The sequence below is a fragment of the Pogoniulus pusillus genome, chromosome 12 (genome assembly GCF_015220805.1).
Source record: "Pogoniulus pusillus isolate bPogPus1 chromosome 12, bPogPus1.pri, whole genome shotgun sequence".
NCBI classification, from domain to species: domain Eukaryota; kingdom Metazoa; phylum Chordata; class Aves; order Piciformes; family Lybiidae; genus Pogoniulus; species Pogoniulus pusillus.
The window spans coordinates 12,383,790-12,395,812 of NC_087275.1; the positions used below are offsets into that span (position 1 = coordinate 12,383,790).

The window sequence follows — 12,023 nt, forward strand, 5'->3', positions numbered from 1 at the left end:
TGGCAAAGGAAGATAAGTAGCCATTTGAAACTGCTAAATGATTTCCTGAGTTCTGAAAGTGGATTCAATATACATTTGCTTGTTCCATCTTACTGGCAGGCAAGCAATGCATTGTAATACAGGAAATAAGTCTAAAAGGAAAATGAGAAAGAGTTGAAATTGTTATGGGATGATAGGAAAGGAGAGATTTGCTTGTCTAAGACCTAAGTATTTATTAATGATTTTGACATAGCTACTCTTCCATAAATAAAAATATGAAGGGAATTAAAACTTTTCAAAATGTTGTTATTCTTTTGGGAACATATCAATTTACTGTAATTGTTTCTATAATGATTGCAATGATGCACTGATAATTGGGTTTTTTTCCTATGTGTGTAAACTAAAAAAAATGGTAACAGTGCAAGTCCAGTGAAGTTTGTATAACATTTCTGTAAAATTTTGTCCTACTGTACACAGTGGTATGAAATACATTATTTGATTAAGGTTATGCATACATTATGTTTTTAAATTAAACATGTATACCTTTTGTTTTCAGAAGAGATAAATATGATCTACCATATTTTATGTAAAATGGTCAATTGAAATTTAAGAACTTATTACCAGCACAGAATTCATGTTTACAGGGCATAACAAAAGCTCTAGATTGATATGATACAGTATTATGGTCTAAGACACCTTTCAAGGTGAAAGATGCTAAGAATTTTTAAGCTACATATCCTCATTATGGCATGATAGACAATTTTGAGTATGTGTGGGAACAATCAAATATATGGTATTAGAAAGTGAAATTGCATATTCTTTTTAAGCCTGAATGCATGCCTTGGGGTACACACTTTTTTGAGATAACATAAAATTTTCTACAGGTCAGAAAAGAGTTTTTAAAAGAAAATAGAAATAATTCTGTCATCAAAATGACCACACATTTTAATATATATGTTTTAATGAACAACACAAGATATCTATTTGGTCTAACATAAAATTATGACATTTCTAAAGCTAGAATTTTCAGTCTAAAATACTGTAACTAGTAATGAGTTTTAAAGCAAATGTATTTTTTTCTAGTAGAAGTGTTCTTTGAATAACAGAAGGACAGATTTTTCCATATCCTTTACATGTCAGCTGATGCAATATGGGTTTATTTTATTCACATTCTGATTACTAAGTCAGAGAAGTTTGGCTGTTGTTTTTATTTGGGGTTTTGTTTGGTTTTATTTGGTTGGGGGTTTATTTTTGTTTGGTTTGGTTTGTTTTTTAACAACTTTGCTCTAGTATATGGACTGCAACTATAGCTTATTTGTCTTGCTCACCAAAGAATACAGCAGTGAATGGTAAATACTTATACTCTTTAAAAAGGAACTGTCTTTTTTCCATCCTCATCTCCCATCTGTCTAGTCTCTGTCATGCACATCTGTAATGAAACAGTCTCTTTAAAGAATCTGAGTACCTCATTATCACCATTTCCATGCAATGTTGTGTTGTCACAAGTGATAAAAGACCTTTTCTCAGCTACCAATGCATTATTTTATGAAGTGGCAGTTATAGTTATCCTTTATTGCAATTATTTCACTGCTTAAATTGCAGGCTAGAGACTTTCAGCAAAAGGAACAGGTTAAAGTCATTTGTATTTTTATAGCAAAATGGGAAAACATGGAAATTGTTACAACTGCTACAGTTGTTACAAAACATACAAATTGTTACAAACATGACAGTCATTGCAGCGCAAAATTGTTGTAAGATACTGTGAGGTCAGTATTGAATAAATTATTTCACTTCCTTTGTATTATTTTCCAAGTGATATTTTTTTCAGCATGCTGATTCTAGTTACTTCTTTTGCCGAATATTCATTTAGCACTTCATAATATTTTAATTTTTATGTAATTTTTTGGAGTTTCTTCTCTTTGAAATGAATTTTGAGTAGAATTGTTTTGGAGTTGTTCAGGTTTTTTTTTTCCCTAATCACTTAGCATTTTTTTATTAATTTTAATAATATTCCAATATAAACCTCAGTATTTTAAAATTAATGTGAAAGAAGCAAGACATAGTTGATTATACTATTCCATAGTTCCTTGACAGGACTGATCAATGCACCTATGCCATTCTGAAAATTAAAAACAAAATGAGAGCAGTTTTGTTAGTGTGTTTTCATGTATTTGACTGTTTGTGTGGTCAGGAGAGCAGCATGTTCCCACTATATCCTTTAATAGATGTGCAGTTAAACAAGTCTAATGGAGACAACAGAGTTCTCTGATGTCAGGGTATCATCCTGTTGCTTACTGACCCCTGTCAGAGACTTAAACTGATAATAGGATTGCACGGTTTCTGTGCGTTATCCTTGCTCTCCATTGGGTTTCTTCTGATGATAAGAACAGTTCTTCAGGACAGGAAGAGATTATCAGGATGATACTAACTGGGCACAGTCAACTCTGGCTTTCATCTGACTTTATTGCTAGGTAGATGTGAATTGTAGAAAGCCCAGAGGCATTTTAATGATTTCTTCCTGCAAAGTAACCTTTCTGTTTAGTTATATTTAGTTTTCCTTATATTAACTATAAAAAACAAATGGAAATGACTGATACCATTATAAATATTATTTACCAATGGGTTTCATTAGCTACTAGATAAAGTCTAGTGTGTATTGGATAATAATAATAATAACAGAAGTAATTGTGTGATGGCATATGTGATGTATACTAGGTATTGGGTATTAAGATGTGTCTATAGTGATTACCTATATATTTATCATCAAGAAATAACTGTTTATTTTCTTTTATTAACATGAAAAAAATAGATAAAAATGAGACAAAGCAGGAGATACATAGAGACAATGTTTTCAGAACAGCCTAAGGAAGTTAAATGTACACATCTCAGTGAATTACAGCTTGCTTTGTAGATATAATGATATCAGGTGCCTTTCAAAGGATTTGAACAGGCCAATTCTGATCAGCAGTCTGTGATCCTTAAAACTGACTTTCTACTTGCCCTTATAGTTTTGTCTTCATTGTGTCTGAACTGCCATTATCTCAGTCAGAAGTATTTGCAGCACTTGTTGTGTACTCCCGTGCACACATTGTGTAAGATTATGATTTATCTTATTGTTCTGTATCACCATGTGCAAATTCCTTTGGAGAATATTCCTGTTACTGAAGAAAATATGTTAAGCTACATTCCTTGGAAAAAAAACTCTGTTTTTCCATATAATATCCAGTAATCATCCTATCTTACAGTCTTCTGTAGCTGCAGTTAGCAATTTTCACATCACTCAGTTTAAACTCCACAATTTCATTATTGATACTACAGTTATTAGATATGCTGAATGACCCAAACATTCTTTCTTCATTGCTGTACACTGTTCTTTTGAGATATAACCAGCTATCACCAACATACTACATTCAGCAATATGGTACATATTTGTATGAGGTCAATCACAATGAGTGGCTGACAAATAAAACTTCTCAGAAAGCAATTACCAAAGAGTAAAAGAAAAAAATTGTCTCTTCCAAAAAAAAAAAAAAAAAAAAAGATTATTTTTTCTTGCTATTGGTTTTTATCCAAACTTTAATTTTATAGTTATATTCATTATTAGTTTAGTACCAACATTCAGTGGCAACAAAATATTCCTCTAGCATGTGCAATTAGTCTTTATGTGTAAAGAAAACTGTTATGTTTACTACACTATTGTATTGCTTATCAGAGTAGTCTTCATCTTTCCCTGTTTTTTTCCTCTCCACTGAAATTCTGTTTAAAAAAAAATCAGTGTAGCAACATTCCATGACTACACACAGAATCACAGAATGGTTGAGATTGGAAGGGATTGCCTCTTGTCCTGTCCAGAAAGAATTATCTGATGTTTCTTTGAAGATGGTTCTACTTCAGGAATTGATCTTACGGGCTAAAAATGTTAAAAGTTTATATTAACAATTAATGCATAAGTTTAAAATTGTTTTTCAAACTTCCAAATTTCAATAGTTTTGCAAGTCATTTCATACTGTGTTAAGAGTAATTTCTATATTACAATGATGACCTGTAAATTAAAAAAAGACAATGTAATTTTTGTCCTTCTCTATGCCTTCAAGATAGATCCAGTAAAGCATAACCAACATATCTGAGAATTATGAAGAAAATAATCAAGTGATATGATGAGTGTTATGTTGAGACTCGAATAAATCAAAATCAAGCTTTTTTTACCCCCTTCAATTAACTTGTCTTAACTGCAGAATACTTGACATTACTCAAAGTCAGTATCTTTAAATGTTAGTCTTCAATTGTGTCAGAGCATCCTGAGGTCACTAGGTTAGCACTGAGGCATGTGGCTCTGGTTGCAGTATCTGAGGTCAGGTCCCTCAACTTCATAGAGCCTGCCTCCGAGCTGCTGTCATAAGACATACTGAGAGGAGCACAGGATTAGTGTGAAGAGGGATGAGTTTGAGCACACTGTACTGGAGATCTGAGAGATATAAGGTGTAAGTTTAGAGGGATCACATGTTGTAAAGGTGTTGGATACACAAGGGAATTGCAGCTGTTTGGATTTTTAGTCTATTTCTGAAGCCCTGTAGTTCCTATCTTCCTTATAAGGATGATTATTTATTAAAATCTAATTATCTGACCTAATTTGTTAAGTCTTTCTACTATTATTTACAGTTAGAGTTATTGTACCTGTTAGAGATGTTCTTGTACTTTATCTCCAAGGAAAAGCTATTCATTTGAAATATTAAGTGTTCTTAAACAGATCTGGGGAGACAATCCAAGAGAAAGATAGATCAAATTGTGGGGAAATTGCAAAAAATTAATGTACCTCTACAGAATGGATGGCAAGTAGTAGATTTACTAGGGGATGTGTTGTTACTTTTTTAATGTCCTTGGTGATTTGAAACTTAGATCAGTATTAACTATCTAGGAGACAAGCTTCTGACAGTATAGTACATGAAGTGTGCCAGTGCCTTAGGCCTGACAGTCTCATTTATTTTCATTACATAATTCAGGAAAACAAATTATTTGAGGAACAAACAGCCTTTGTCCTTAAATTAAGAAGTGCAAATCCGATACTGTAAACTAGTTTACTATTACAGTTTTCTGGACACGTTTGCTGAATCAGGTAATTTGTCATATCTAATTTTGTGTATGATGGCAAACATACACCAGAGCTGCATCTCTGAAGTTAATGGAATTACCTTCTGGATGAATCAGATGATGTATTAGTCTGTTCTTGAATCACTGTTCTTGGACATCATACTTAACAAGGATATCCAATGCCAAAGACTGTTTCCAGGTCAGTTTGCTTCTCTTACATAGTCTTCTTATGCAAATTGTCCAGAATAACTTCTCCAAATTGGAATGCTAACCCATAAGTTTCTTTTTCCCTTTGGGAAAAGGAATAGCTTGACTTTATCTGATATTGGTGCTATAATGCCTCATTAATGCTTATGAATAGGTAAAAGGTGAGTGCCAAGAGGATTGAACCAGGCTCTTCTTGATGATGACCAATGACAGGACAAGGGGCAATAGGTGGAAGTTGAGGCATAGGCAGTTACATGTAAACATGAGGAATTTTTTTCACTGTAAGGGTGACAGGACACTGGAACAGGCTGCCTAGGGACATTGTGGAGTCTTCCTCTCTGGAGACACTCAAACCCCACCTGGATACTTTCCTGTGTGATCTGGTACAGGTGATCCTGCTGTGGCAGGGGGGTTGGACTAGATGATCTTTTGAGGTCACTTCCAGCCTCTGACATTCTGTGATTCTCTGATAATATCCTCTACTCTAAAATGCCATTGTTGTAATTGCATATAGAATCGTGCTGTCATAGGATAGTTTTGCTTAATTTTGTACTTTAGTGATAGAGTCTTTGTGCCTTCTAAGCATCTTTTTCATTTGAGTTGCTTTAGATCTCCAAAATAATACTGCATCTTTCACTGTTCAAACCAATAATGTTATTTAGGAATTTTATTGTATCCCAGGCTGCATCAAGAGAAGTGTGTCCAGCGGCTGGAGGAAGGTGATTCTCTTCCTCGTCTTTTGTGAGACCTCCACGTGGAAAACTTGTGTTCAGCTCCAGGGTCTCAAGCACAGGAAAGACATAAACTTGTTGAAGCAGACACAGAGGAGAGTGCCAAAGATCAGAGGGTTGGAATACATCACCAGTGAAAAAGGCCAGGAGGGTCAGAGTCCTTCAGCCTGAAGATGAGGAGGTTTCAGGGAGACTATTGCATTCTTTTAACATGTGAAGGGGGCTTAGAAGAAAGATGGGGGCAAACTTTTTGGTACAGCCTGTAGTATATAAGACAAGCGATAATAGTTCTAAACAAATAGAGAGTTGTTTCAGATTAAATATAAGAAATAAAACTTTGGAGTTGAGACAGGTGAGGCACTAGAACATGTTGCTAGAGAAGCTGTGAATGCCCGCTCCGTGAAAATCTTCTGGAGCAGATTGGATGGAACTTGAAGCAACTGGATCTAGTGGAAAATACCACTGCCTATGTCATGAGTTCTGGACCAGATGATCTTCTAGCATCAATTCCATCCCAAAACATTCTATGATTCTATGTGTCTATACTAGTAACATGATTTTGTGCCTTTCTGCAGGTTCAGATATAATAAATATTTTTTATTTCTTTTTTTTTTTTTATATATAGAGTGTTTTCAAACTCCTAGTTCCAACTATTTAAAAGCAATTTGTTAGACACAAACCTTGAGTTACATAGTATCTAAGCAGAACCTGGTTTTGCTTTTTAATGTTTTTAACTTTCTTGATCTGCATGAAAGCTCTGTATTATTTTTAAGTATTCTTAACATGTTTGTGGAGGGTTGAGAAATTATCTCCCCAGAAAAATTTACCAGACCAGCTCAGATGGCTTGGAAGTAAGACAAAGCTATACTTTAGAGCAAGCTATATTTACAAACATATATACAAAATATATTTACATCTATTTACAATTATATACAATTACTTACAATTTAGAAATAATGCAGAAGTCCCTCCCTGGAAAAAGAAAGCCCAGAAGGGGCCAATGCCACCTTCTTCTCTACCACCAGATAGAAAACCATCAAGGCTTCATGTTTTAGCAGGAAAGGGTTAGTACACAGTGTGAAGGAGTCAGAGGGGTGACGGAACAGTGAAAGAGCCAGTACCCAAAAGCCTGTTGTCTATACATTGCCATTTCATCCCTCTTGGCAAACCAATGAATGATATAGACTTTATAGTTCCTATTCTTTTTACAACTAATGCCCTTCTCATCCACTCTGTATTCAAAAGAATGATCCACTCTAACCAAAATTGAGTGTTAGCTCTTAAATTCTACAATGTGTTACCATAGAATTATTTAGATTGGAAAAGACCTCTGAGATCATTTAGTTCAGCAGTTAACCTAGCACTGCCAAGTCTGCCTTCATTTATATTTGGTGGTACTTCATTTTCAGTTTGTAGAATTTCTTGATAACACTTCTGTTTATTAATTTATTTCTTAGTTATTCAAGAAAAATGGAGGGATCGTATTTTAAAGACATAAAACTGTTGACCTTTCTGTTTCTCGAGTCCTGTCTTTAAGGCTTATTATTCTCTGATGCTTTATTTTATGTTAAACATATTGTGTGTTTCTGTTTGATAAATACTAATTCTGTAGCCATTTAAGCATAAAACACATTTTTATTTTATGAGAAATCTAAAGTATCTTTAATTTCTACCATAAAAATTATATCCAGAATTATTTTCTTCATGCAAAATATCACTCCAGGAAATAAAAAACTCATCTAACTTACAATCAAATCAAGTCATTAGCACAGTCTTTTTAATTACAAATAAATTTTCAGTAGCAAAAGATAGGATTTACACAACAAAAGTTGAAGAGCAGTGAAAGAGCTACTCCTTCTCATTGTCTAGAGCCCATTAAACTATTACTGCTGTCCAGGCAGTGAGTAGAATAGATAGTTTCTTGTCACTACTGGCATTGTGATCTGAAGATCATAGTTTGCAAACCAGCAGTTTCCTCTGTGTCAGACTCAGTGTTTGGCTATACATTTCAAGTAGACATTTATGGGCAGGTGTGTAAGTAAGATACTCCTTTTTTTCTTGTTTGTAATGTGATCATTTTATAAGGAACAGGCATAAAGATTATCCTAAATATTGTGTTGTTATTTCTGAAACAATGTCTTTCAAGGGTCTAATGTTGCCTAATGGTAGATAAAATTAGGAAGCATATTCTTCTTGAGAATTTCTACTAAGTCAGTTTCAGGAGAAGAGAAAGCTTCCAAAAAGCTACTCAAGGAACTCGAGACTCAATACTGATATTTTCATGGCCCATACAAAATTGGTACAGCAGTCAATTGAAATTTCCATGTGGACATGCATACTTGGATAGGAAGGGGTACATGGCTCCTATCAGTTAATAGCTGATATTTGTATATTACTTGCCTTTTCCAGATGCTCCAACATTTGTGTCAAATCAAACTATGTATTACTCTTGGGAAGGCAATCCCATCAATATCACCTGTGAAGTGCTAGCAAATCCATCTGCTTCAGTTCAGTGGAGAAGAGGAAAACTGGTTTTACCAGTTAAAAATACAACACATCTGAAGACCTACAGCACAGGAAGAAAGCTGATTCTAGAGGTAAGGCTTAAAATGGAAGTCAATATGGAAATGCAAATTAATTTCTTCCTCAGTTTTGCATCATTGTGAGTGCTATAGAGTGCATTTAAGAATAAAACCTACAATTTAACAAATAGTGGCCTTTTAAAAATAAAGGTATTCCTGAAGTGATTTCTCTCCATGTATCTTATAAGCATTTGCATGCCTCATGCTAGTTTTCAATCTGCAGTGAACAAAAATATAAATTGCTTTTCTTGCAAGTAAATAGATATATAAATATAAAACTAACCCATCAGGTTAATACTAAAAAATAAAGTGGCTGACTGCTAGGTGCTTGGCACATACAGAAAGATTTTTGTGGTTTCAGTCAACAAAAAAGCCACAATAAACTGCAGCTGGATTTGATAACAGCTGTTTCCTCATGGAGACTTCCTTCTGTTATCCAGAAGGTACACATAAGAACAAAACCTGAGAAGGGCATAAGGCAAGGAATGATGGCTACAAACTGGAACATATAAGGTTTCACCTCAACATGAGGAAAAACATCTTTACAGTGAGGGTGACAGAGCACTGGAACAGGCTGCCCAGGGAGGTTGTGGAGTCTCCTTCTCTGGAGACTTTAAAAACCTGCCTGGTTTTGAAAGTGCAGACTACCCTAGGGGATCCTGGTTTTGGCAGGGGGGTTGGACTTGATGTTCTATGGAGGTCCCTTCCAACCTCTAAGGTTCTGAGATTCAGAGATAAGACAAAGAGTGAACCCTGATTATCCATTTACTTTATTAATTAACTGAATAGTGAAAAAAACTGGCAATAGTGTATAGAAAATCATTGTCCTTAAATATTTCACAGCAAGTTATAACCAGTGTCTCCATCCCTGATCTCACCTGTTACAGGGACAACATACTGTCTTACTACACAGGTGAGGAAGAAGTTAGTTATTCTCTGTCAAGAAGCAGACTTATGTCTGAGCATAACTTTCTCAGTTGCCATGGGGAAAAGGTTGAGAAACTACAGAGCTAATTAGAGTCTGTTTTCTACTTCAGCTCCCAAGCAACAGTTGTCCAGTGCTCTGAACAAACAAAACAAAACAAAAATTAAAAAATCCCAATCAACCCAACCCAAACCAACCAAAAAAAAACCCCAATATTTTGTTTGTGTTTTTTTTTTCTAAAGTCCAAACAGGTAACCTCATTTCTTGTAGTAGAGAATATTTAAAGAGAGACAGTCTTATTCTCAAAGCTGTCTTTAGGAGCAGTTATTTTAAGTAAAGCTTAACAATCCAAAATATGCTTACAGCCTGTGGTTTTCTAAGTGCTCTTCCATTCTACTGTCACTTGAACAATTGGTCAGGCAAGCTGGATTCCAGTAAGGGTTTAGCAACCTGCTGTATCTATTTTCTGTTCTGTCTTAAATCCTTATTAACCTGAATTTACAGTTAAGCCATATGCTTTACATATTTTTTTCCCTTGAATGTCTTCAGCATTGTGAATCCTCAAACAATGAAAAGTAAAATACTGTTTTTGCAGCCTCCATCAGAATCAGCAATTTTCAGACCTTTCAGTGCTTATTTCATTCAAATTTGTGCAAATAGCATCTGTGGGGGAAAAAAAGTGAAGTTTATTGGACTCTTTTCTTGTTTGAAAGATGAAAGTTGTACAGATGAACAATGTTATAATTTTCTTTTATTTGACTTTGTCATTTGAGTTTGAGAAGAGGAAGTTCTACATGAAAGCAAGTGTATTTAGATCTGTATTTGGAGAATATATTAGATAGATGTAGTGGTCTGGGTGTTTCCCGCCCCCCCCCCCCCCTCACACACACTTTGGAAATCACCCAGACTAGACTCAGCCAGCTCTGGCAATTGAATGAAGCTTGTATTTACAGCTAGCACAATATACAAGCAGATATTTACAGTATATACAGTTTTATGCAGAAATATACAAGGTAAAAAAAGTAATACAGAAACACAACAGCCCCCCCAGAAACCTGAGTCCCCAGGAGGGGCTCCCAACTGCCCTTCCACCTTCTCCCACCCCTCTACCTTACCCCAGACGTGGCCTTGTGCCCCAAGGAAGAACAGAGGTTCAGCCAGGGGGGTTAGGAAGCAAGTGGATTAGTCAGAGAGATGGAGGGTGAGGTTAGAGAGAAAAATGCAGCCCAGAGCTCAGGCAGTGCTCAAGCTCCCTCATCTATGTTTTTACTCTTGTTCTTAACATCTCAGCATATGAGTGAAGTAGACATCACCATTGTTTCTCATTCACAGCCTGTGATCTAATCCTTCTCACCAAAACATTCTAGCTAGCTTCAAACTAGCACAATGGGCTGAAGTATGAACCTATCTGCATATTGGTTGAGGACAATATATCTTCATTTGTGATCATTTAAAATAATTTTGATCTTTGATTGCAAACTCTGTATTCTTTTTAAAGATTGCTCCCACATCTGATAGTGATTTTGGACGATATAATTGTACAGCCACAAACAGAATAGGATCGAGATACCAGGAATATACCCTTGGTCAAGCTGGTAAGCTAAAATGTTGTTTCCTTTATTATTGTTTGTTTATTTAAGTTTGGTCACATTATATTTCTTTTATTCCACTGCAGTGTTTACAGGTAATGTTATTTATCTAAAAGTTGAGTTGCAATATAAAGTAAGATAAACCAGTTCACTCAGAATATTTACCTTCTTTGGATTTAATTTCAAAGCCTCCTTAAATCAGAAATAATGAAATCAGTCTTTTTATCCCATTGCTCTCACTACTTCCTGTATTTGTGACAGTATATATTCATTACTTAAGTGGACAAACATATAGTTTGCAATCAATAAAAAATAGCAAAAAGTTAGGAAAGTATTTTTTCCTTTTTCTCCTTGGTATTTTCTTGATATACCAAGGATGACAAAAGACTGAAATGCTTCAGCAAATATTTTCTATCTTCATTTGCACTTTGAAATATTTAAAAGTGTAATTTGACCCAGAGTGCTAGCTTGAATTAATTTAAGCTCTGAGATGTTCTACAACCAATTGTTACAGAATTTATTAGTATTTTTAGGGCCACCTATCACTGTTTAGACAAATATAAAACTATGACTGTATTTTTTTTCCTTGGGAAAAATAACTATTAACTCAGACTAAATGAGAGTTTCTTAGTATTTCTTTCAATTTCATTTTCTTGTGGAGTGGACTAACAGTTGTTCAGCAAGCTTTGAAGTCTCCACAAACATTTGGGTCTAAATACAGGTAGAAATAAGATTGTGAGGGTTTTTTTTTGTTTGGTTTGGTTTCTAAGTAGGACATGTATAATTTTATGATCATAAATGCTTCATCTGTACCAGATCTTTTTGTTTGGTTTGTGGTTGGTTGGGGTTTGTTTGTTTGTTTGCTTAATAAGAAAATAAGCTTATTGGGGCCCTGCTAGAAGGACTCCCTAAATGTCTAAAT

General features: G+C 34.8%; 1 protein-coding gene and 1 long non-coding RNA gene across 3 annotated transcripts in view; one reads left to right on the forward strand and one right to left on the reverse strand.

Moving 5' to 3' along the window:
- The window catches only part of NCAM2 (neural cell adhesion molecule 2), a 208,197-nt gene that overhangs the window by 138,786 nt on the left and 57,388 nt on the right, over nt 1-12,023 (forward strand). For both annotated transcript variants that reach the window (XM_064152345.1, XM_064152346.1), the window contains exons 10-11: nt 8,415-8,602; nt 11,011-11,107. In XM_064152345.1, coding sequence (XP_064008415.1) covers nt 8,415-8,602; nt 11,011-11,107 — 285 coding nt within the window. The remainder of the gene's footprint in view (nt 1-8,414; nt 8,603-11,010; nt 11,108-12,023) is intronic.
- Nucleotides 9,335-10,669, reverse strand: LOC135180108 (uncharacterized). The gene is made up of 3 exons (XR_010304277.1): nt 10,628-10,669; nt 9,876-10,175; nt 9,335-9,650 (listed from the first exon to the last, which is right to left on the reverse strand). It is a non-coding gene; the product is annotated as an uncharacterized LOC135180108 (long non-coding RNA).